Consider the following 22,425-nt stretch of genomic DNA (forward strand, 5'->3'; position numbering starts at 1 on the left):
AATATGAGATTAATTTTTTAGACTTAATAATTTATAAAGGAGATAAATTAAACACCAAAAATTACAGTTTACAAACTGACAGTAACGCCACATACACATATACACCACCAGTAATCATCACCCGCATTGGCTAAACAATTTCCCAAAGGGCCAGGTTCAGAGAATTAGAAGAAATTGTACCAACGAAAATGTATTCCAACAAGCAGAACTCAAAAATAAGTTCATTGTAAAAAGATATGATACAAAATCAATTGAAGAAAAGATTGAAGAGATGAAAAAAATCCCCCAGAGAAATTTGCTGGAATGCAGAAAACAACAATCGCAGAATAATCATCCAAGACTCCTTTTCGTGTCCACTTTCAACAATCAGTATCATTCAGTGAACAGATTTTTAAAAAACATTGGCATATTTTAACCTTTTAAAAGATATTATTACCCCTGTACCTGCTTTCACATAAAGAAAAGCGTAAAATATGAAAAATAAATTGTGAAAAGTGCAATCCCAGAAAAAAGGAGCAATAGAATAAAAACCACTGGATTCCATTGATGTGGAAAGTGCATCCCATGTAGGACCCATCAACATCAAAAATGTAAGGAGACCTATTCATCAACAACCACGATAGGTTTTTAAAATACGGGATTTCATTACCTGTGAAAGCACTAATTGTATATACATTATAGAATGCATTTGTAATCTCCAATATATTTGAAAAACAAAAAGAAAATTAAAAGATAGATGGGGGAACATGAGCAGTATTAAAAGAGGGTACGAAAATTACACACTATCTAAACATTTTAAATTAAAACATGCATTTTCTACGTCAGGTATCAAACATATTATAGGTATTAAAAAAGTTGAGGGAAACTGGAGAATAAAAAAAATCAGATATCTGTCTAGCCAAAACGGAAATAAAAACCATATATGAGCTGAGGACCCTGGAACCTTTAGGGTTAAACAGCGATTTTGAGCTTAAATGGTTTTTATAAATTCATGAATTATCTTATCGGCTTCTTGTTTTTTTTAAATATTTTTTACTCATACTTATAAGTATGTAATCGTATGTAATGCTAGATGATTGTTCTCTATAGTAGATATGGAATTCACTATGACAAATGTATTCTCCTTTTATATATCATTTAAATGTTTATTTTTAAACCATGGTGATGTAATTTTAATGTGGGAGGTTTTTATTATCTATCCCATTTCTTATAGAAAAGTGTTGTCTCCTAAGTACATTACCCATCCTGTCTAAATAGATGGAAGGTCTTCCGCCCATACTGCCCATGTGACTTGATGGGCGTGATGCCACACACATGCGTGATACATTCCAGGCGTGTGGACATCACGTGAGCGGAACGATCCACGTGTTCACAAAACGCTCAATGGCGATGACGCACTTTAGATTATGTATTTCCGGTGCTCCACGACATGGTGGAAGCGTTTCAAGTGTTGGAACGCACTCGGTGGTAAAGATTCGATCGAGAATTATGGCCACTATTAGATTCTCCATTTTTAGGAATAGAGAACGGGAGCTTTAGCACTTATTCCTTTCATACCAAATTGGTTAATACTTGATTAGAATAAGTGGTTTCTCACCTGTGTGACTTCTCTGATGTGTAACAAAACTTAATTTCTGTGTAAAACATTTCCCACACTCAGAACATGAAAATGGTTTTTCACTTGTGTGACTTCTCACATGTGTGACAACAGATGATTTCTCTGTAAAACATTTCCCACACTCAGAACATGAAAATGGTTTTGCCCCTGTGTGACTTCTCTGATGTGTAATTAGATATGATTTCTTTGTAAAACATTTCCCACATTCAGAACATGGAAATGGTTTCTCACCTGTGTGACTTCTCTCATGTGTAACAAGTTGTGATTTCATTGTAAAACATTTCCCACACTCAGAACATGGAAATAGTTTCTCACCTGTGTGACTTCTCTCATGTCTAACAAGTTGTGATTTCCGTGTAAAACATTTCCCACACTCAGAACATGGAAATGGTTTCTCACCTGTGTGATGTCTCTCATGTGTAATTAGATGTGATTTCTTTGTAAAACATTTCCCACACTCAGAACATGGAAATAGTTTCGCACCTGTGTGACTTATCTGATGTCTAACAAGAGCTGATTTGGACGTAAAACATTTTCCACAATCAGAAGTGACTTCATCACTGCTATGATCTGTACTATGTGCAACAATATGTGAGTAACCAGAAGTACATTCTTCAAAAATAGAGGGATCAGATGGTATATCTGCACTAAGAAGTGATGGATGTATATTTAGTGTTATGTAATTTTCTTCCGGAGATCCTTGTGTGTGGTTATCTTCTAATTTAAAATCTGGAGACAAAACGAGATGTCCCTCTGAGGTCTTCCTTGTATTCTCTCCACCTGGTAGAAATAAAATAGTTATCCAAGTATCCCACAGAAAAGGCATCATTAATATTATTCTCACCCCTATTCCCAGAGGTTTGTGCTTAGTACAACATCATGCAGAACACTCTGGGCTTCTACTGTTCACACTCATACAAATAATATAGGAGAAGAAACAAACCTTACTACATAGAGCAGAACCCTAGGACTCTAGGTTCTTTTTACTATCCCAGGAGCCGGCCAGCCCTAGATAATGCCCAAGGGGGAACTTTCACCCGGTTCCCAAGTTCTAGGCAAAGGGTGATAGATCTATCCCTCACTTTTGACACAAAAGGCAGAAAAAATTCCTTAGTGCTAATAAAAAACGTACAAAATACTAATAGATTAAGGATGTAATATATCCTATATATAAATTTAATAGAAAATTGTATATTAGTCTATAGGGAAAAAAATAGCAGCTAAGTAAAATGAGGAGTAGTGATAGTCCCACAAAAAGTAAAAAAAAAGATGAAAACTGTGCTAATAAAGATATACGAACCCTGCGAGGCTGGCACTCTGTGTGGTTTCAATCATATATCTTGCTGTGGTGCCTTCCTAGAGTGTCTGCCCACTCAATATATAGATTCGGAGGTATAGGCGGCACTTATCCAGACTTGTAATAAGTATAAAATACGACCTTTCTTTCCAACTTTTCGGAGGGAGTACCTCCATCTTAAGATGGAGGTACTCCTTCCAAAACGTTGTAAATAATGGACGTATTATATACTTATTAAAAGTCTGGATGAGTGCCGCCTATACCTCCGAATCTGTGTGTGTGTGTATATATATATATATATATATATATATAAATAAATAAATAACTTTATCTGTCTAGTTATATAGCTCTACCTATTGTAATAAGATTGGGGCAGGAGGTCCCACTCCTGGGGTAGATGCAACCTGCAAACACACAGCAGTTAGGAAACAGTACACGAGTCCAGGGTTTTCCTACAAGCTAGCCTCAGCTAGTTTTTATTGTGCAGTATAAAATGGAAAATATACAAATAAATCCTAGCACTAAACAGATTCCCCCTCTCAAAGTGATAGGGCACAGTATTTAAAAGAGCCAAACTTGACACAGCTTATATGAGCCTCTCACAGCTGCAGGCACTAATTAGCCTGTTCTCAAGTTGAAGGCCGGAAAATCCCAAAACTCTCAAGCATAAACATACATTTCCTGAGGGTTTAAAATACATAGGTCAGAAACCTTGGAGAAATATAATTTGCCATTTAGCACTTTACCAGTGCTTCTGTCACAGTATATCTATTTTACAAGTCGTCCTGAGTGCTGATGTAGATGCTATATATTTATTCCTCTCCTGACTGGGAAAGGTAATTGGAGGTCACCGGGCGCAGTACCGGAGGCAAGCGTGGGTGTGCCAGCATTACCGAGTATCATGCATATGGTAGGGCAGTGAGAAATCAGGAAGCACCCATGTTGTTTGCAAATGAATAATATCAATTTAATAAGAATATACAAAGACAGAAAATATATATTTCAAAAAAATGATTCAAGACTATAAGAACTTCTAGCTTATATAAGCCTCATGAAATACAATAAAAAGCATAGATGCTGGTATCATTGCATTATCTACAAAGATAAAATTGTGAATAGGTATAGTATATAGACCATCTGTTTTTCATCTGGAATTGGTCCTGTGACCAGATGGCTGCAGCCTCTACTCCTGATCACAGATTACTGGACCTTAAGGTATCAGGGATCCCCGCTTACCATCAGTGACCGCTTGTCACTGACTCCAACCACTGCGCAGTGGGTGGGTATATAGCTGCCACCTCCGAACTCCCACCATCGTCGTTTCCGCTTTTCCTTATTTACACTCAGGCTCCTATCTCCAGCACCTGGAACCGCTTCTGCTGCGTATGCGTTAGCTAGCTGCAGCCACACCCCCCGATTGGTGTCGGCTGATTCCTCCTGATCCCACGCAAAGGACCAGGCTCTGCACGGTAGCTGGCAAAGGCCTTGAGCTTTGGATACGTTTGGATCAATCCAGAACAGCCGGAGAACGGAATAGCACTTTTTGCAATTCTGTTGGTCGCAAGATTCAGATGCAGTTGTACGGCAAAGATGTTTATTGCTCACAGTCTTGAAAAAGATCTTCCCTTTAGCTTCACGGGGGTATAGCATACATAGATGATACAGCAGTCTTGATATTCCAAAGATATACAAGGTTGGACATTTTTACCAGGTATGCAGCCTTCTTTTATGCCACTCAAATACACATTGCCACTGGGGTAAGTCCGCCCTGTGGTTTCCAACCAATCACCTTAAGTGCATATCCTGTGCTGGCCACATGCACATTTAACATTGTCCCCTATTGACAAGGGGAAGTTATCACTCCCCTGTGCCCGAGCCTACCTGGTATTTTAGTCGCCACCCAGGAGTCAGCTCATCTAGGGCCGGGGGAGGTTTCCCCCCAAAAGCGTCTTCCAGGAATCTGCTAAGGGACCAAGCCTGCCACCCCTGCCTGAATCTGAGCTTCAGAGGTGGACAAGCAGGGTCCCTAGGCATGGTTTCCTGGCCACAGAGGGGAAGCTCTTTTGGAGCTCGCTGAGAACAATTAGCTGGCTGCATTAGCCAGCTTCCTATGCACCCTCCTCATACCACTTCCAGGCATGAGGCTGCATAGGTGGAACGTTTATTGCTCTGGAAGGGTCTGGAGGATCCAGCAGCCCACTGAGAACTCTGGATTCCTTGGCCATCCAGGGAAATCAAAGGTAAGTGCAATTTTCCTTAAATTATACATTTAAAATCGCTCCCGATCCCCAGCGTGCAGCTGCCATCCACACTGGGAGCTGTGCTTCCGGCTCCAATCAGTCAGCACACAGCACCGCAGCCTCGCTATGTAGCTGTGGCACCAGGAGCTAAGCTCCCAGCCCCAGCATGGAACACTCAATGGCTCCTTATAGAAGACGCCATGCACCGAGGGGTTAACACTGCCGCGGCCATCTGAGGAGGTCCAGGCAGCGGAAGATCACATAAATACATTTTAATACACACCGGGCACTTAGCGCCAATAATACATTTAAATACTGAGTGCCTAGCACCTATTGTTACATTTAAAAATGGCGCCGCAGCACAGGGGGTTAACCCCTTCTGTGCCATGGCCATGATCCACGTGTGATGTGGGATAACCGGAAGCTGGCACTTGAATAAATTTGAATAGAAGCTAGCTCCTCCCCCTCTATACCCCCTACAGGTCAGACTAAATAAACTGTGCCCGAGGAGAGCTGGAAAATAAATCATAGAGGAGAAGAGAAGCTAGAACATACCTGAACAAATAAACATATATGCAAACAAATCAAGGAAACCTTGAAGAAAACATCTGTCCAAACCTGGAAGAACAATAGCGAATGCAGGTGGAACAGCACTATGTGGGCATCCAGTGTCCCCTGTGGAATCGGAGAAAGGGATTTATCGGTAAGTACCAAAATCCTGTCTTCTCCTTCATCCACTAGGGGACACTGGAGTCTCAGTACAGTGGGGACATCCCAGAGCTCACATCCCGGGTGGGAGAGGGCTAAGAACCCTGCAAAACAGCACGGCCATACTGTGAAGCAGATGCCACAACTGTGTTAAAACGGGAAACATTTTTGCAAAAGTATGCCGGCCTGACCAAGAGGCCGCCTGACAAAGCTGAGTTAGGGAAACACCGAGGGCAGCCGCCCACGAAGGACCCACCGAGCATGTAGAATGCACTGTGATTGAAGTAGGAGGTTGATTCGATGCAGCCAAATAGGCCTGTCTGATAGTCAGACGAATCCATCCTGAAATAGTCTCTTTTGAAGCCGGCCCACCAGGACGCGCCATATCATATCGAACAAACAGCGTATCCGACTTTCTGAGGGATGCAGTCCTATCAACATAAATCCGAAGAGCCCAAACCACGTCTAGGGATCTGGATGCTGAAGAATCGTCTTAATACACCGGAACCACAATCGGTTGGTCGATGTGGAACGCAGACACCTTAGGTAAAAAAGATAACTGTGTACGGAGCTCAGCCCTATCCTCCTGAAAAATGAAGTAAGGTGGACGACAAGAAAGCACCCCTAGCTCCGACACACGCCTAGCAGACGCGAGCGCCAAAAAGAGAACCTCTTTCCAAGTTAAACATTTTAATTCCACAGTCTGTAAAGGTTCTAATAGTGAAGACTGGAGAAAGGAGAGGACTAAGGAACTAATTCAGACCCGCTCGCGAGCGTTGAGCGCTCGCAAGCGGGTCGATGTTGGGCAAGTGCGCATGCGCACGACGGAGGCTGCTCCGTCGTGCGCATGCGCGAGACCCGGATAGCGATGGGCAAGCCGTCGCTCCGGGTCTCGCACCAAAGGGGGCGTGCTGTCGATGGTGACAGCACGCCCCCTTTGGTGGGCGTGCCGGGGGCGTGGCTGCCCAGACGGAGTTGTTCCCATGGGTACGCCTACCGTCTGGGTCCGGCCCCACTGACATCACTAGTGATGTCAGTGGGAGTGCTTTTGGCTCTAATAGAGCCAAAAGTACTCCAGGGCTTGCGGCCAACGAGACCCTACCGCAAGGGTCTCGTCACAAGCCCGATGGTCGCGATGGACGCTCGCTCGCACAAGCTGTGGGTGGTAACCCACAGCTATGCGAGCGGCCAAAAGGCCGCACTATGGAAAAAAAAAAACGCCCTGATTCAGAGCGGGCGCTCGTTCAGAGCGTCCGGCTCTGAATCAGGGCCTAAATCCAAATTCCATGGGGCCGTAGGAGGTACAAACGGAGGTTGCAACCTGCAAACCCCCTGTAGAAATGTCTGGACATCCGGCAATAATGCTAGTCTCCTTTGAAAGAAAATTGACAGAGCCGAAATCTGAACCTTCAAAGATCCCAGACGATGGCCCGCTGATAAACCAGCCTGTAGAAAAAGAAGCCTTGCTATCTTAAATTCTGACGGTGGCGAACTCCTGCGTTCACCCCAAGATACATACGCCTTCCGTATACGCTGATAGTGCTTAGACGTAACTTCCTTTCTAGCCCTCAGCCGAGTAGGAATTACCCTTGAAGGGATACCTCTTCTTCTTAGGATAGGCCTTTCAACAGCCACGCCATCAACTAATCCGCTTTAAGTTCTGATAAACAGACCCTGGTGCAGAAGGTCCTTCTGCAGAGGAAGAGGCCACAGGTCGTCTTATCAGCAGCCAACATGGTTGGAATACCACGCCCGCCTGGGCCAGTGTGGGGCCACCAACAGTACCTTTACCCTTTCTCGTTTGATTTTTTGAAGCTTACGAGAAAGAAGTGGGAGTGGAGGGATAAGGTAAACAAACTGAGACCTCCAAGGAGTTGTAAGAGTATCCACTGTCACCGCCTGTGGGTCTATTGTCTGTGAGCAGTAGAGAGGCCATTGATGGATCAACCTTGACGTCATGAGATCTACCTGAGGAAGACCCCAACGCTGAATCAGTTGTTGAAACACCTGTGGTTTGAGCGTTCATTTCCCCGGATGTCTTGTCGACTGAGGTAGTCGCCTCCCAATTTCTGCTGAAATTGCTACTGCTAATTCCTCTGCCCAGAGAAGAATGCGGCTTACCTCCCTCATGGTGGACTGACTCTTGGTGCCGCCTTGTCTGTTTATGTACGCCACAGCTATGGCATTTGTTGGACTGCACTCTGATTGCATGGCCCTTCAACAGGGGCTGTGCCATCCGAAGAGCATATAACACTGCCCTTATCCTTATGGGCAGTACCGCCTCCGGTCGAGTCCAGCGGCCCTAAAAGTGTCCTCCCCGAGTCACTGCCCTCCATCCTCTCAGACTGCTGTCTGTGGTGAGGAGAATCCATTCCCACATTGCAAACCTCTTGCCTACCAGTAAGTGTGAGGAATTCAGCCACCAATGAGAAATGTTCGAGCCTTGGGTGACAGTTGTACTCGCTGGTAAAGAAAAAAATGGGACCCTGACCACTGAGAGATGAATGGAATGGACGGGTATGGAACTCCAGTCTTGAATGGACTCGAAGGTCGCAAACATATTCCCCAAAGGAGGAATACGCAGGTGTACTAACACCCTGCGATGGCGTAGTATCAACCACACCATGTGTTGGATGGAGCTGTCTTTTTCCTGCGGAAGAAACACCCTCTGCTCCACCATGTCCAAAAACATCCCTAGGAAAAGCAGACACTGAGTAGGCTGTTGGAAATTCAGGATCCATCCCTCCTGCCGTAATTGAGTGACTGACGGAGCCTTGAGACATAGATCGTCCAAGTACGGGACTATAGTGACACCCTGAATCCGAAGAAAGGCCATCATTACAGCCCTGACCTTCGTGAACACTCTTAGTGCTGATGAAAGACCAAAGGGTGAAATTGAAATTGAGTCCCGCACTGCGTGATGAAACCAAATGGGAATGTGGAGATAGGCATGGTGCCGTGACTTGGAAGCGAACAGAGGTTGCTGCGGAAGAGTACTAACCACTGTACAATCACGGCCTCCCTCTCGAGACCTGCAATGACAGACTGCACGGACTCTATCTTGAACCTTAAGTTCCGCAAATAAAGTTGAAATGTTTCAGGTTCAGAATGGGTCTCACTGAACCGTCCGACTTGGGAACTACAACCAAGCTGGAATATAAGCTTTGACCCTGATTGTATAACAGTTTGTCTGCTGACACCTGAAATTGCAAAAGCGAGCTCCCACCTTGGGGTCCCCCAGGGGAGAAGGTAGTGCATCATGCCGGAGGCTTAACTGCTGGGAGGAAGATGCAGTGGCTCTACCCCTGCCTCTGGGACCACGGGACATAGCGGGAGCTACTCTGGAACGACCCCTGAATTTCCTTGGGATCCGCAAGGACCGAAAGGACGGTCCAAAGAGGAGTTGCAGATGGGAGATAAGTGGACTTAGCACCTGTGGCTTTAGAGATCCACTTGTTCTTATCCAAACAGAGCTTCCCCTGTGAATGGAAAAGCTTCCACAGCTCTTTTAACTTCCTCATCCGCCTGCCATTGTCTCAGCCACAGGGCTCTGCGGCTGAGATAGCCAAAGCCGAGGATCTAGAGGAAAGATAATAAATATCTTTTGAAGTCTCCCTGATAAAGGGAAGCAGACTCTGCAATCTGTTCCATTAAAGGAACCAGATCCTCCACCGGAACACCAGTTTTAAGGCCCTCAGCAAGCTGCGTAGCCCAAGCTTCCACAGCATTGTTGACCCAACAACTGACTAGTGCGGGTCAAGTTACAGTGTACCTAGACGTTTGAACTCGGGTTGTCTGGGGATAAAGTCTGCAGCACCTGGTATTCCCAGGCGGACTCTCATCCAAGTACTAACCAGGCTTGACCCTGCTTAGCTACCAAGATCAGATGAGATCTGGCGTGTTCAGGGTGGTGTGGCTGTAGGCTGCCAGACAGATGTGCCCTGAGCTATTCCCTAGGCACACTAAAGTATGGCAGTGGCGAGAACTGCTCCCATACAGGGAGCACCGTCTTTTTAAAAGACATGACATCGACTTCCGGTGGGCGGGGCACCCAGAGTGGCCGCATTTTACTTGGGCTCCAGCCTTATATGCTATAAATGACCCAGGATTGGGTTTCTTTACCCGAATTAATCACCCAAAAGCTGCCTACTACAACGCCACTGCACTACAGAGTGACTTGTTTCAGTTATTGGGTCTGGAGCCAGAATCTATCCACCGGGATCCAAGCCTGAAGAGGTCAGGCGTTCATGACTGCCCCCCGCCATTTTGGGCATGAAAAGCCTGAGAGAAGACTCTCCTTCTCCTGCTAAAGCGGCCATCTCTGCCTTCTCAGGAGTCGCACCGCAGAGATTGCTAGCCCCCTTGAAGACTACACCTGCATGGGATAATTATATGTGGCAGAAGACTGGCAAGCGTTCGCGGACCATCCGTTTTACCCGCTGCTGACGTCCTGGCCTGAAGTGGTTAACACGCGGAGGCGCTGTACCTGTGACCGCTCCCTTGGATTGGCAGTGTGGGTGATCAGGTCGTGCGTTGCGGTCCGGAGCCTCTCCTCTGGTCATTGGCAGCGGTGATCATCGATCCCCTCCGGTACTGCAACATAGCCTGAGGTTACACTTGTTCTAATTAGCGGAGCTTACCTGCCGGATGCGGGCTGAGGTTCCGGGGGGCGATGTCCGGGTGATAGGGATGTGCCTGCTCGGTATATCTCCTAGACCCCACTGCATACTCAGCCGCTGATGGGACAGTCCTTCCGGGTACTTCTGCTGCAAGCTACGCGGCCTGATACCCCCTCCACTGCTGTTCCTGACACGGTGTCTCCCCGAGTGTGACTGTCAATATAGCTGGGGATCTATCTGGCTCCGGTCCTTTGCTGGATGTTGGCAGCTATTTGCTGAAGACCGCTGCACGCCTGGAAACCTGTTTGATGCCCTTGAGATTGCGCGGGCAATGAAGGACCTGTCATAGATCCTGGATCCCCTTTTGCTGCATTTGAAGGAGACGATCTGATCTTAAGTGCCTTGTACCCTGATGTGATAATCGGAGAATACTTACTTGGAAGCTGTCGCTTATCTCTCCCTCCTCCCAGGGACCCCAACCTCTACACAGAAGTCTGATTTCCGGTGTGTGCCAGCAATCCATTGTCTTTCTGGTTGAAGACTACTTGTAATAATTATCCGACCCCCTCTGCTTCTCCCCCGACCCCGATTACCTGCTTGGTTGTTAACCCCATCCCTATACCGCGGTCTCTGAGTGCTGAGGAGGCATCGCTGATTCGGACACTGGGCTGCTGATGTCCGGACTTTCTATTTTTGCTGTTCTGGGAAGGTGCGGAGGCCGAGGTGCTCATTTTGCTGCACTTGGCTAATACCCCGGTTGATCCTGGACTTTGTTGTGCCATGCTGAAAGTCTGATAAGTAACACAGCTAAATATTTATACTTGTTTTTCTTTTTGTGAGCTTTTAGTATATTGTACTTTGAACAGTGAAGATATACCTTTGTCTATCATATGTATTATATCTGACCTAACACTAGTACATCGCTGCCATCTGCTGGTCAAAGTGACAAACAACAGTATCTAATTCTAGCCTCTATGCTGATAGGCATTTCATAAATTATCTGTATATCATTGTTGCCACATACTGGCAGCAACGGAAGCAAATTTTGTTAGTTTCATGTTACAGGTACACGGTGTATCATGGAACCTTGGTAGGGCTTCATCATATAGAGGAATGTAGCTCAATTATTCTTGCTCAGATTATAAGACATAGGTATTAGACAGAATGATGTATATTTTTGAATCTTCATAACATGTCTGCAATTTAGGGGTGGTCCGTGCGCATATGCCTGTACCTTGCTATATCTCTTGCTAATCTAGTGTCCTGCTGAGGAATTTGGAATTCTTCTGACCTTACTAACTGCTAAGGATCTACTTTGAGTAGAATTTTCAATGGATCTCTCACTAGGTTATGGACAGATACGTCCGTAAATCTACTCCCGCTTCACAAGGGTCGACAGGTAAAATGGGCAAAGTGTCTAAGACTCCAGCTAAAGTTATTCCCCCTTCTCCATCACGTAGTGACACTGCTGATATGGAACCTGAGGAAGCTACAAATTTCAGTCATCACTCTCAGGGTCCCTCGTCAGTTGCTGAAACGGCTCAGGAAATTTCTAAAATACTAATGCCTCTAATAGATAAAAAACTGGATTCCCTCCAGTCATCTTTTGACGCTGCACTTGCTAAAATAGATTCCAATACCTCCAGACTCGCTGCCTTAGAGCAGCGAGTTAGTGATGTGGAGGATCGCTCCCATGATATGCAACACACTGTAGATACGCAATTGAACAGCGTTCAATCGCTATTAGTCAAAATTGATGATATGGAAAATCGACTTCGAAGAAGTAATTTGAGGTTTATTGGGGTACCTGAGCAAATAACTGGCCAGGCTCTGGTTCAACTGGTAGCCCACAAAATCCCTGCAGCCCTAAATTTGTCGGAAAATTCCATCTTGCCCCACGTAGAGAGGGTCCATAGAATAGGTCCGGAAAGACCAGCGCCTAATTCACGATCTAGACCAGTGATTGCAAAGTATCTAGACTATCGAATGAAGGAAAGGATACTTGCTGAATATAGGAAGATACCCACACTAATGATAGATGGTTATAAGGTGCTCATATTCCAGGATTTTTCAGCAACGGTAACACAGAAAAGACGGGAGTTTTCAGATGTGTGCAAATTATTGTATGAGCGCAACACTAGATTTGCTCTGCTATATCCTGCCAAGCTGAGGGTGGAGGATGGGGGTCAAACATTGTATTTTTCAGACCCTAAGATTGCTAAACATCATTTTGGTGTGGGTATAGACAGGGAGCGCCCGCCGCAACGGTCACCAAATAGATGATTGGATAACTGTTATAACACCAATTTAAGGTACGATTCTAATTTCTAAGCATCCACGATCATCCCTGAGAGTAGATTGTTCATTTACATTTGATGCTAATCTGTTAAACGAGAAACTAATATTGAATGCCATCACGTCTGATTGACATAAAGGAGCATTCCTCGTTCCAGTGAAGTTTTTCTAGTGTACTGATACACGTTTTGTTTGCTACTTTATAAGTGATATTTAGTAGTTCAGGTGTGAATCACAGGTTGCGAGTGATGAACACCACATTGAAATGTTGGAGAGAAAATAAAAGAAAAGGGTGTAAGAGACATTGCGCAGAAATGTATAATGCATTTATTTTTCTATGGTTTTTCATTTTTATTTTTATTTAAATTTTTTATTTTGTTGGCTCTCTCTCGTTTTCTCTCTCCCCCCCTGGGGGAATTCGGTGCCGGGGGTTTCGCATTCTTTAAATAAGGTGGTCTCCGCATGCTGGGACGGAGTACCACGTTTTGACTTCATTTTGTTCTTAAACTGTTTTGTCCCACAGCAAGGTATTGGATAAGACATGTCTAACGATATGAATACTGGTAATACTGGGGCACCGGTTTGTTAAGTTGAAATTTTTATCTTGGAATGTTGGGGGTTTGAACTCTACTATTAAGCGCAAAAGAGTAGTAACTCATTTAAAAAAATTTAAGTCAGATGTAGTTTTTCTGCAGGAAACGCATTGGGCAGAGGGAGATATTTCCACTTTGAGGACCCCATGGATAGGGGAATGTATTAAGGCTAGCTGCGGTAGAAAGATCAGGGGGGTGGCCACAATATTTCAAAGGAATCTGCAATATTCTATTATAAATACCATAGCTGATCCTAATGGAAGATTTTTGATTATTGATGTAGAGATTCAGGGTGCCTGTTATACTCTGGTAAATCTGTATGCACCAAATGTTTCACCTCAAGAATTTATGAGAAGTGTGATGGACATCTTGGCACAACGTACTAACTATGCATTGATAGTGGCGGGAGATTTCAATTCAGTAGAGAATCCCTCATTAGACAACCGACTCCTCAATCATCTAATATGACAATATGGAGACAATTCCAATCTTTTAAAGCAAATCATCAACTTACAGATGTTTGGAGGCTATTGAACCCTACAGATAAATCATACACCTTTTACTCTGCTGTCCATAAATCTTGGTCGAGAATTGACTTGTTTCTGGTCTCAGATAGCCTGGTATCTAGAACACAGGAATCCAGATTGCATTCAATTCTAATATCTGACCACGCGCCTATTACAATTTCGTTGAGTGTAACGCAGTCTCCGAGAAACTTGAAACATTGGAGGTTTCCATCTTATTTGTACAAGTCCACTAAATTTAGAGATCACCTACTAGCACAGTGGATGAATTATCAAGACGATAATATAGAGGCATGGGATACACCAACAATTTTTTGGGGTGCATCGAAGGCTGTAATGCGGGGACAGATCATAGCTTTTGTCTCATCCCAGCGAAAGACAGAGGCTGCTGTGTATAAATCAATGTCAGAGGCCCTAACTTTAGCGTTACAAAATTATATAGTAGACCCTACTGATGTATCTCGGGAAACGTATGTTCAGGCGAAACAACTCTTAGAATCACACCTGTTATCCCAAGCTAAAAAGGATGTATTGTTTACTAAGCATAAATTTTACAGATGGGGGAACAAGGCTGGAAAGTTGCTTGCTAACGTGTCTAAGCCCTGGTGTAGAAGAACATATATCACAGCCATTAAAGATCCGCATACCAATGCTTTACTCACAACGAATAATGAAATTATAAATAAGTTTGAAGAGTACTATAAGGACTTATATAGAGATCTTCCTTTTGATCAGTCTCGGTATGAAGCTTTGATCCCCAATGACTTGTTGCCTTTATTAACTATAGAACAGCAGGAGGCACTCTCTGGGAAAATAACTCTAGATGAAATGCTGTCGGCTATTTCACAGTTACAACTCGGGAAATCACCGGGCCCAGATGGTTATTCAAACGAATATTATAAATTATTGCGGCACCAGGTGGCCCCGATTCTAGTGGATTTATTTAATGACATGATAGACAACAATTCTCCATTCCCATATTTTACAAATACAACTACAATATTGATCCCTAAACCTCAAAAGGATGTACAAAAATTAGAATCGTACCGACCTATTAGTTTGTTGAATACTGACGCGAAGTTATTAGCTAAAATTATGGCAAGTCGCTTACAAACTATTTTGACAGAATTACTAACTCCTCATCAACTGGGTTTTGTAAAAGGGCGTCACTCAGTTCGAGGAGTTAGAGCGGCCATTGCTGCAGTGGCAGTATCAGCTGGGACATCTCCAATTACCACTAATACTCTATTAAGTTTAGATACGACAAAGGCATTTGACACAGTGTTATGGCCCCACCTATTTAATGTGTTACAAATGCGTGGGTTCGGCTCTTCATTTATCGGACTGATCAAATATCTTTATTTATCCCCAATGACGTCCCTAATGATAAATGGTTGTACTAGTGCACCTATAGAGATGTTTAGAGGTACTAGACAAGGGTGTCCTCTGTCACCCCTCTTATTCGATCTAGCTATAGATCCGCTGATTAGAATATTGGAGAAGGACGATCTTTTTAAGGGAATAAAGATTGGTTCTAAAACAATAAAATTAACAGCATTTGCAGATGATATAATGCTTTACATTGCAAATCCTCATGACTGCTTAACGCATATACTGGGGCTTTTGAAAAGTTTTGAAGAAATATCAGGGTTCGCGGTGAACATAGGTAAATCGGAGGCACTTTATTTGGGTTCGCGCAATTCATTGCCACGTCTACCTAGTGATGTTCCACTTAAGTGGGCCAAAGACAGGATTACATACTTAGGTATTGTGCTTCCCAGCAATTTGGCAAATTTATATCCTTTTAATTATAGACCCATTATAAAAAAGATTTCGGACGAATTGGATGGCTGGAGGAATATCACTCTGTCATATATGGGTCGCGCGAGCTTAATCAAAATGATTTAATTTCCAAGATTAATGTACATGCTCCAAATCCTACCTTTGCTCATTACAGTTAAGGATCTGAGTCTTTTAAATAAGATATTTAGATCCTTTATATGGAATGGTAAACGGCCTAAGATTAGTTTGTTAAAATTGCAACAAACCAAATTGAATGGAGGAATAAGCTTTCCAGACATTAGATTATACAATAAAGCAGCTATGTTCCGTTATTTGTCGGATTGGATAAATGGATCAGAGAATTATGCCAATACTTCACTTGAGCGAGAGTTCTTAGACCAGTGCCGATTTGATTACATTTCTTCACTCCCCTGATCAGGAACTACCCACCACAATTAAAAATAATCCATTACTGTGGAATACAAAACGAGTTTGGCACTTAATAAGACAAGAGGCAGGCCTTAACTCACACAAATCATTATTTCTTCCTCTCGTAAGAAATCCGCATTTTCAGTCTGGGCAGGCGACATATCCATTCACAATATGGCGAGTGGGTGGCATTCAGAGAATAGGATGTTTGGTAGATAAAGAAGCATGTCGGGTTTTATCTTTTAGCGAAGCTGCAGAAAAGTATAATACTCTGTTGGGGTTCCCCATGGCCTTCCTGCAGGCAAAGCATTATATCAACTCAGTAATCCAGGTGTTTGTGGCGAAAGATTGGAATAATCCAGTAGATGACCTTCTTTCCAAACCTCCAATACTCAAGAAAGCTATTTCTAATTATTATCAATATTTTAAAATAACTTTGGATCACGCGTCCAATGGTAGGGGACTTTCGCAGTGGATTCAAAAATTTCCCTTGTATACAGTTGAACAGTTATTGACTGCCCTAAATTATTCTTGTAAATCTTTAACATCAACAATATATGTGGAGATGTTTCTAAACATTTTTCACAGAGCCTATTTGTCTCCGCATAGAAGTTTTTTAATGGGACGTTCGGTTTCTCATTCCTGTTATAGGTGCGGAGAAGATAATGCGGACTTATATCATTGCTTTTGGTCGTGCCCTATAGTCCGAGGATTTTGGTTACGGATCAAGCGATATGCGGAGTCAGCTTTACTCAATTATGTCCCTTTCACTCCAGAGTGGGCTATTTTTGGCATTATACCTGCAGATATAAGGGCTAGCAAAGGAAGCAGAAGACTGTTATTGGCAATTAGCGCGGCTGCTCGTAAAACGTTATTGCAGGAGTGGATTTCGACTTCCTCCCCCTCTTTTGTGTTATTTAAGACAAAATTATACAAAATATTTTAAATGGATTGGGTAGAGGTAGTCTTGGAGAAGGAAAAGAAAGTAGAGAAATTTTTTGATATGTGGGAATCATATATATCTACATTATCCCTCGACATAAGGCGCCAAATATATTATAGTGTGAAGGATACATCTTGGTTTTTACTCCAGACTATTGGGAATAATCCACCAATAGACATCAACTCTACCGCGACATAATGTGTTTACATCAGATGCAGGTGGCTGTGGTTCCTTTGGGGGAGGGGGGGGGGGGGGAGGATTGGGAGAGAGCTCTTTTTTTTTTTGCTTGTTTGTTTATATTTGTTTTTGTTTGTATCTGTCAAATGTTGAAAGTTTCAAATATTATCTGATATATAATATGATCTGATAACTAGGATGTATGCAGTGTTTATATGGTGGAATACTGCTATCATAAGCTATATATATGTATATGGTTTTTGATTTGTTTTTAGGTTTTTCTTTCTCCTTAGGTAGACACACTGTTACTATATTATGTCCAAAACAATTATGATCTATATGTCTACTGTACTCTATGTATATCTATATTTTTCGTGACTGTTATTTTGATGTATTTGATTGTGTTTATGTGCGGTGTCTCAATAAAAGAAATTGTTTTAAAAAAAAAGTAGGTTTTAAAAAAGACTCCGATTGAAATAATCTGCATCCAGTGTACCCGTTTTCCAATCAGGAAGCCACCATGGGTGTATAAAAGTTCACCCTGTCACGGACCTGGCATTATTGGTGTGTAAGGTCTGTAACTGTGAAAGGGGTCTTACATGGGATGTAGGCATTTACAAATCCCCAGTGCAACCCACCTTCTGCGTTGTGAAAGAAGTTATCAGTCCTATAGAAATATTTCTGTAAATGATATCCCCTTTCCTTTAATAGTGTGTGCATTATTTATTCACGCCCCTGAATGGACACAATCTATTATGTAGTAGTGACAGTGTTTGATAGCCAAGTATAAAGCAGTCATTTAATTTTAATCAAATAATATACTGTAAAATGTGTGAACCATTAATTCAATGTTATAAGATTATTAGGGGTAATTTTACTAAGAATCGAGTTTGTGTGAGTTTAGCCTGTTCTTCAAACTCGCAAATTTACTAAGAAAAAACAGGTGTGTTTTATCAAAACAAACATCAAATCTTGTACGTGTTTTCTAAAATCCCCCAAATACACCATCGCCAAAACTCGCAATTACTTCCCATAGGAAACCATACAACTCGCAAATTTACCAAGAATCGAGTTTGTAAACTCATTAGAGAAAATAACAAACTCACCACTAAATACTTTTCAAATAGACGACCTCCTGAGATGAGTGTTTGGGCGAGTTTGGAAGTGTTCACAGGTGTTTGTAGTTTCACTTATTGGCAACACAATGATGATGCCTATAAAAGTGGCTAAAGCTGCAGCGTACATTAGTCTGGAGAGTTCTGCAGCACTGCCGGGAATATGATGTGGCTGGGATTTATGGGGCTCTACCAGCAGGCTGAAAGCAACCAGGAGCAAGAAACTGAGCAAGCTCAGGAGGTAATGCCGGTTTCCCAAAGCTTGCGCAGGGCATGTTTCTTTAGGAGGTGTTTGAACCTGAACGCATTGGCCGATGGTGAGGTCATACAGATGTTCCGGCTGAACCATAACATCTTCCATCTGTATGACCGAGTCAAACTGGACCTAGACCCTGACACAGCACGTTCCCACTATGTCTCAGGCGTGCATAAGCTTCTGGCTGTGTTGCAGTTTCTGGCTACTGGGAATTTTCAGTCTGTTACTGGTAGAGTTCTTGGTATATCCCAGTCCACATTTTCCAGATACTTCACCCAGGTACTGGCCTCATTTAGGACACTTATGGATTCCTGCATCTGCTTCCTTAGCCATGAGACACAGTGGCAAGGTAGCTTTGTATGGCATTGCAGGCATGCCAAATGTCTTGGGTGCTATTGACTGCACACACATTGAACTGAGACCACCTAGGGCCAGGGCACATGTATACCTAAATAGGCACCATGCCCATTCTAACATGCAGGTGGTGTGTGATGCAAAAATTTAAATCATGAGTGTAGTCGGCTACCCTGGCTCATGTCATGATGCCTTCATCCTCAATCAATCATCCCTTCATAATTGTTTTGATGCCGGAGGGATGGTTGCTGGGTCAGTACCTTAGACATTGCCACTTTAGTAATGTTACGCATGTTTAGATCTGTTCACTAAATATATTTTGAATTTATTTACAGGTGATTCTGGGTATGGGTGTCTTCGTTGGCTTCTGACCCCGTTGGCACTTCCAGTTTTTCCTGCTGAGCATAGTTATAATCGAACACATACTGTAAGTCTACTAGATCTGTGATAGAGCATACATTTGGGCTGCTTAAATCTCATTTCCGATGTCTGGATAAATCGGGTGGTCTTTTGTTATACGCTGTTGCTAAAGTTTCAGATATTGTGCTCAGCTGCTGTCTATTGCATAATGTGTTTTCAGCAGCCAATCCCGGCTGATTTTGCTTTAGACAGTGAGCAGGCAGGAGACTCTGGGCCCGATTCTGACCCGCTCATGAGCGCACAGCGCTCGCAAGTGGGACAATGGTCCCTCACTGCGCATGCTGGAGCTGGCCCCGTGCAGACTGTTCTCCGGAGGTCTGCGATCTCCAAACAGATTAATAACACAGGTCTGCGTTGAAAAAGCTTTTTTAACATACGTATAGATTTTTGGCTTCTGAACACGAAAAATGACTCCCGATTTTGCATATCACATCATGTTTTTCTGCAAGGTCCACATGGGCCTGGAGCTGAAATCTACAAAGGGCCTAAACCCCATACTGTCTAAAGGAACATTGCACCACACAACTACAAGGTGAGCTGGCGAAGGTGGAACCAAATGCAACAGATGCAACAGTTTTGCCCTGTGCCGGCTCATTTTAACCCCTGCCTACTACCACATACACAGTACACACTACACACACACAGTACATACACAGTACACACCACATACAGTACAGTTTAAATTTTTAGGCAATGTCAAGGATCTAAACTACAAAGAAATAGACAGGGAAATGCTTAATAATGACAGAAACCTTGGCTGCAATATGAGTTTAAAGGTACATTTTTTGAATTCCCATATTGAGCATTTCCTGAATAATCTCGGACACTACAATGAAGAACAGGGTGAACGGTTCCATCAAGAAGTTAAAGATGTAGAAAGAAGATACCAGGGTAATTGGGACGTCAGCATGATGGCTGACTACTGCTGGATGATACACAGAGACGACACAGAAAAAGCTTATAAGCAAAAAACAAAGTTTGAAGACAAAAAACCCCCCAAGATATTCACGATTTTTTCAATAATTATGGTTTTATTTCTATTATTGTTTGATTTTATTGTTATTTTATTATGGAATTAAGACAAAAACACAGTGATATCATCTACATTTCGTATTTCCCAATAAATATGTCAAAAACAATTAAACTTCTTGTTTTTTCTTAAAAATGTTTGTAACCCCCTTATAGGTAAATGCGATGTGGTAATTTTTTTTTAATATACTATTTCTTGATGTCCACAGGAGTATAATTAAGAATATAAAAGTATTATTAAAAAAGCTTTCAATACCATAAATTTCGCAGACCTGTGTAATAAATCTCATTCAAATTACACACAAATATGTAGGATGGGCCTATCCAGGCATGCAAGTTCAATAAGAATCACGGAGAATATGCTAGATTACATGTGTTTATTACAGCATATTGATCTCCATATGATGGGAGTTTATATAACAAATATGACTATTAAGTAGCTATAACCTAATATCTATTGTATCAAGAGATATACACACTTACACTATATTATACTACTGATTGTAATCTATATAATACATATACTTACTTGGTAATTATAATAGTGATTCTCACAATATTGTCACATACAGCAGCGCACTAGTTAGTGTATGAGTTAGACACTGGTGACTGAGCACGATTGAGTGTTTTGCTGTGTTTTAACCCAAGCACTTAGGTGGAAATTAATGATTAGTAATAAAAGTGATATTATAGCATTATTGGGACATTGAGCACTGGTATTGGGATTATTTTCTTGTTGTGTAATTTAGTAGTGATATATCCCTGAGTAGCACACCCCTGAAGGCGACTAGACGATACTGAGATAGTCATGTCATTATAACCAGGGTAGTCTTGCAATCACAATAGGCATGGTGTGACCTATTAACCCTTTCTCCATTTCCTTATATTTGAATTAATAAAGGTTATATTTTACTTGATAACAATGAGCCACTCAAGACAACCCCTGTCCCTTTCCCCCCCCCTTTTTTGATATGAATATTCCCTTAGAGCTGGAAATGCTCACTGGTACTTAGGTTGCCGCCTGGTCTTACACACGGGTGACACTGCTCTAGATGACAACTGCAGCGATTGAACAAATAGATGTTCCACAGGAGTCATAGCCATGCAGAAAAGTCTCTCACGATCAAAATTTTGACTGACAGGAACCGGAATACACATGCTAAGGGTACGCTATAACCGGCAAGATGGCGCTGGACTGGAACGTTTTTAAACGATATTGCACCAATAGCAAGCAAGACTGAAGATTAACAAAAGGCTAACAGCTGAGCCAGTGCCCGTCATCCAGTGGTCCCAGAAGTATGTGCGGCTGCCCAGTGTCCTTATCTTCCAGCAGGCGCCATCTTAGTTCTACATCTATGCTGCCTGGCAACACAGGAGGCTGTCTGAAGCTGCGGCGGAAGAATATGGCATCCCGTAAGGGGAGCGAGAAGGTAACAAACCTCGACAGCGGCTTCTGGCAACATTAAATAACCCCCTGACAGCATAGATAGCGAAATCTGTCACTGCCCCTGGGATAGTTCATATTAAAGTATTATACATTTGTATTTCATCTTTAGCAAACCCTATAATCATTATTTATTAAGATTTCCTTAGTGCGTACATTCCTCTTTTTATATAAATGGCACACATCCCAATTATCAGCAGATGGATAATTTAAACTGTTAAAATACTGTGTGTCCAGAGTGTTGCTACAACCCTATTTTGTGTCAGCTCATATAAATGCTTTTCTCTTGTGTAAAATCTCATGTCTACCAAGGTGTGACAGAGCATGGAAATGGTTTCTCACCTATGTGATCTCTGATGTGTAACAAGAGCTGATTTCTGTGTAAAACATTTCCCACACACAGAGCATGGAAATGGTTTCTCACCTGTGTGACATCTTTGATGTGTAATTAGATTTGATTTCTGTGCAAAACATTTCCCACACTCAGAGCATGAAAATGGTTTCTCACCTGTGTGACTTCTCTCATGTGTAATTAGATTTGATTTATTTTTAAAACATTTCCCACACACAGAACACGGAAAT

At 42.6% G+C, this 22,425-nt stretch overlaps 1 protein-coding gene and 1 pseudogene across 1 annotated transcript; both read right to left on the minus strand.

The window, feature by feature from the left end:
* Nucleotides 1–1,565: 1,565 nt before the first annotated feature.
* LOC148442967 (uncharacterized) lies at nucleotides 1,566–6,204 on the minus strand. Its single transcript, XM_088463461.1, has 2 exons — nucleotides 6,120–6,204; nucleotides 1,566–2,398 (listed from the first exon to the last, which is right to left on the minus strand). The coding sequence occupies exons 1-2, from the start codon at nucleotides 6,202–6,204 to the stop codon at nucleotides 1,566–1,568; spliced, it is 918 nt and encodes a 305-aa protein (XP_088319587.1).
* Nucleotides 6,205–9,668: 3,464 nt separating this feature from the next.
* On the minus strand, nucleotides 9,669–9,787 carry LOC148442968 (5S ribosomal RNA; annotated as a pseudogene).
* Nucleotides 9,788–22,425: the final 12,638 nt, after the last annotated feature.

Source organism: Taudactylus pleione, unplaced genomic scaffold, assembly GCF_031769625.1.
Source record: "Taudactylus pleione unplaced genomic scaffold, aTauple2 ptg001378l, whole genome shotgun sequence".
NCBI lineage: Eukaryota > Metazoa > Chordata > Amphibia > Anura > Myobatrachidae > Taudactylus > Taudactylus pleione.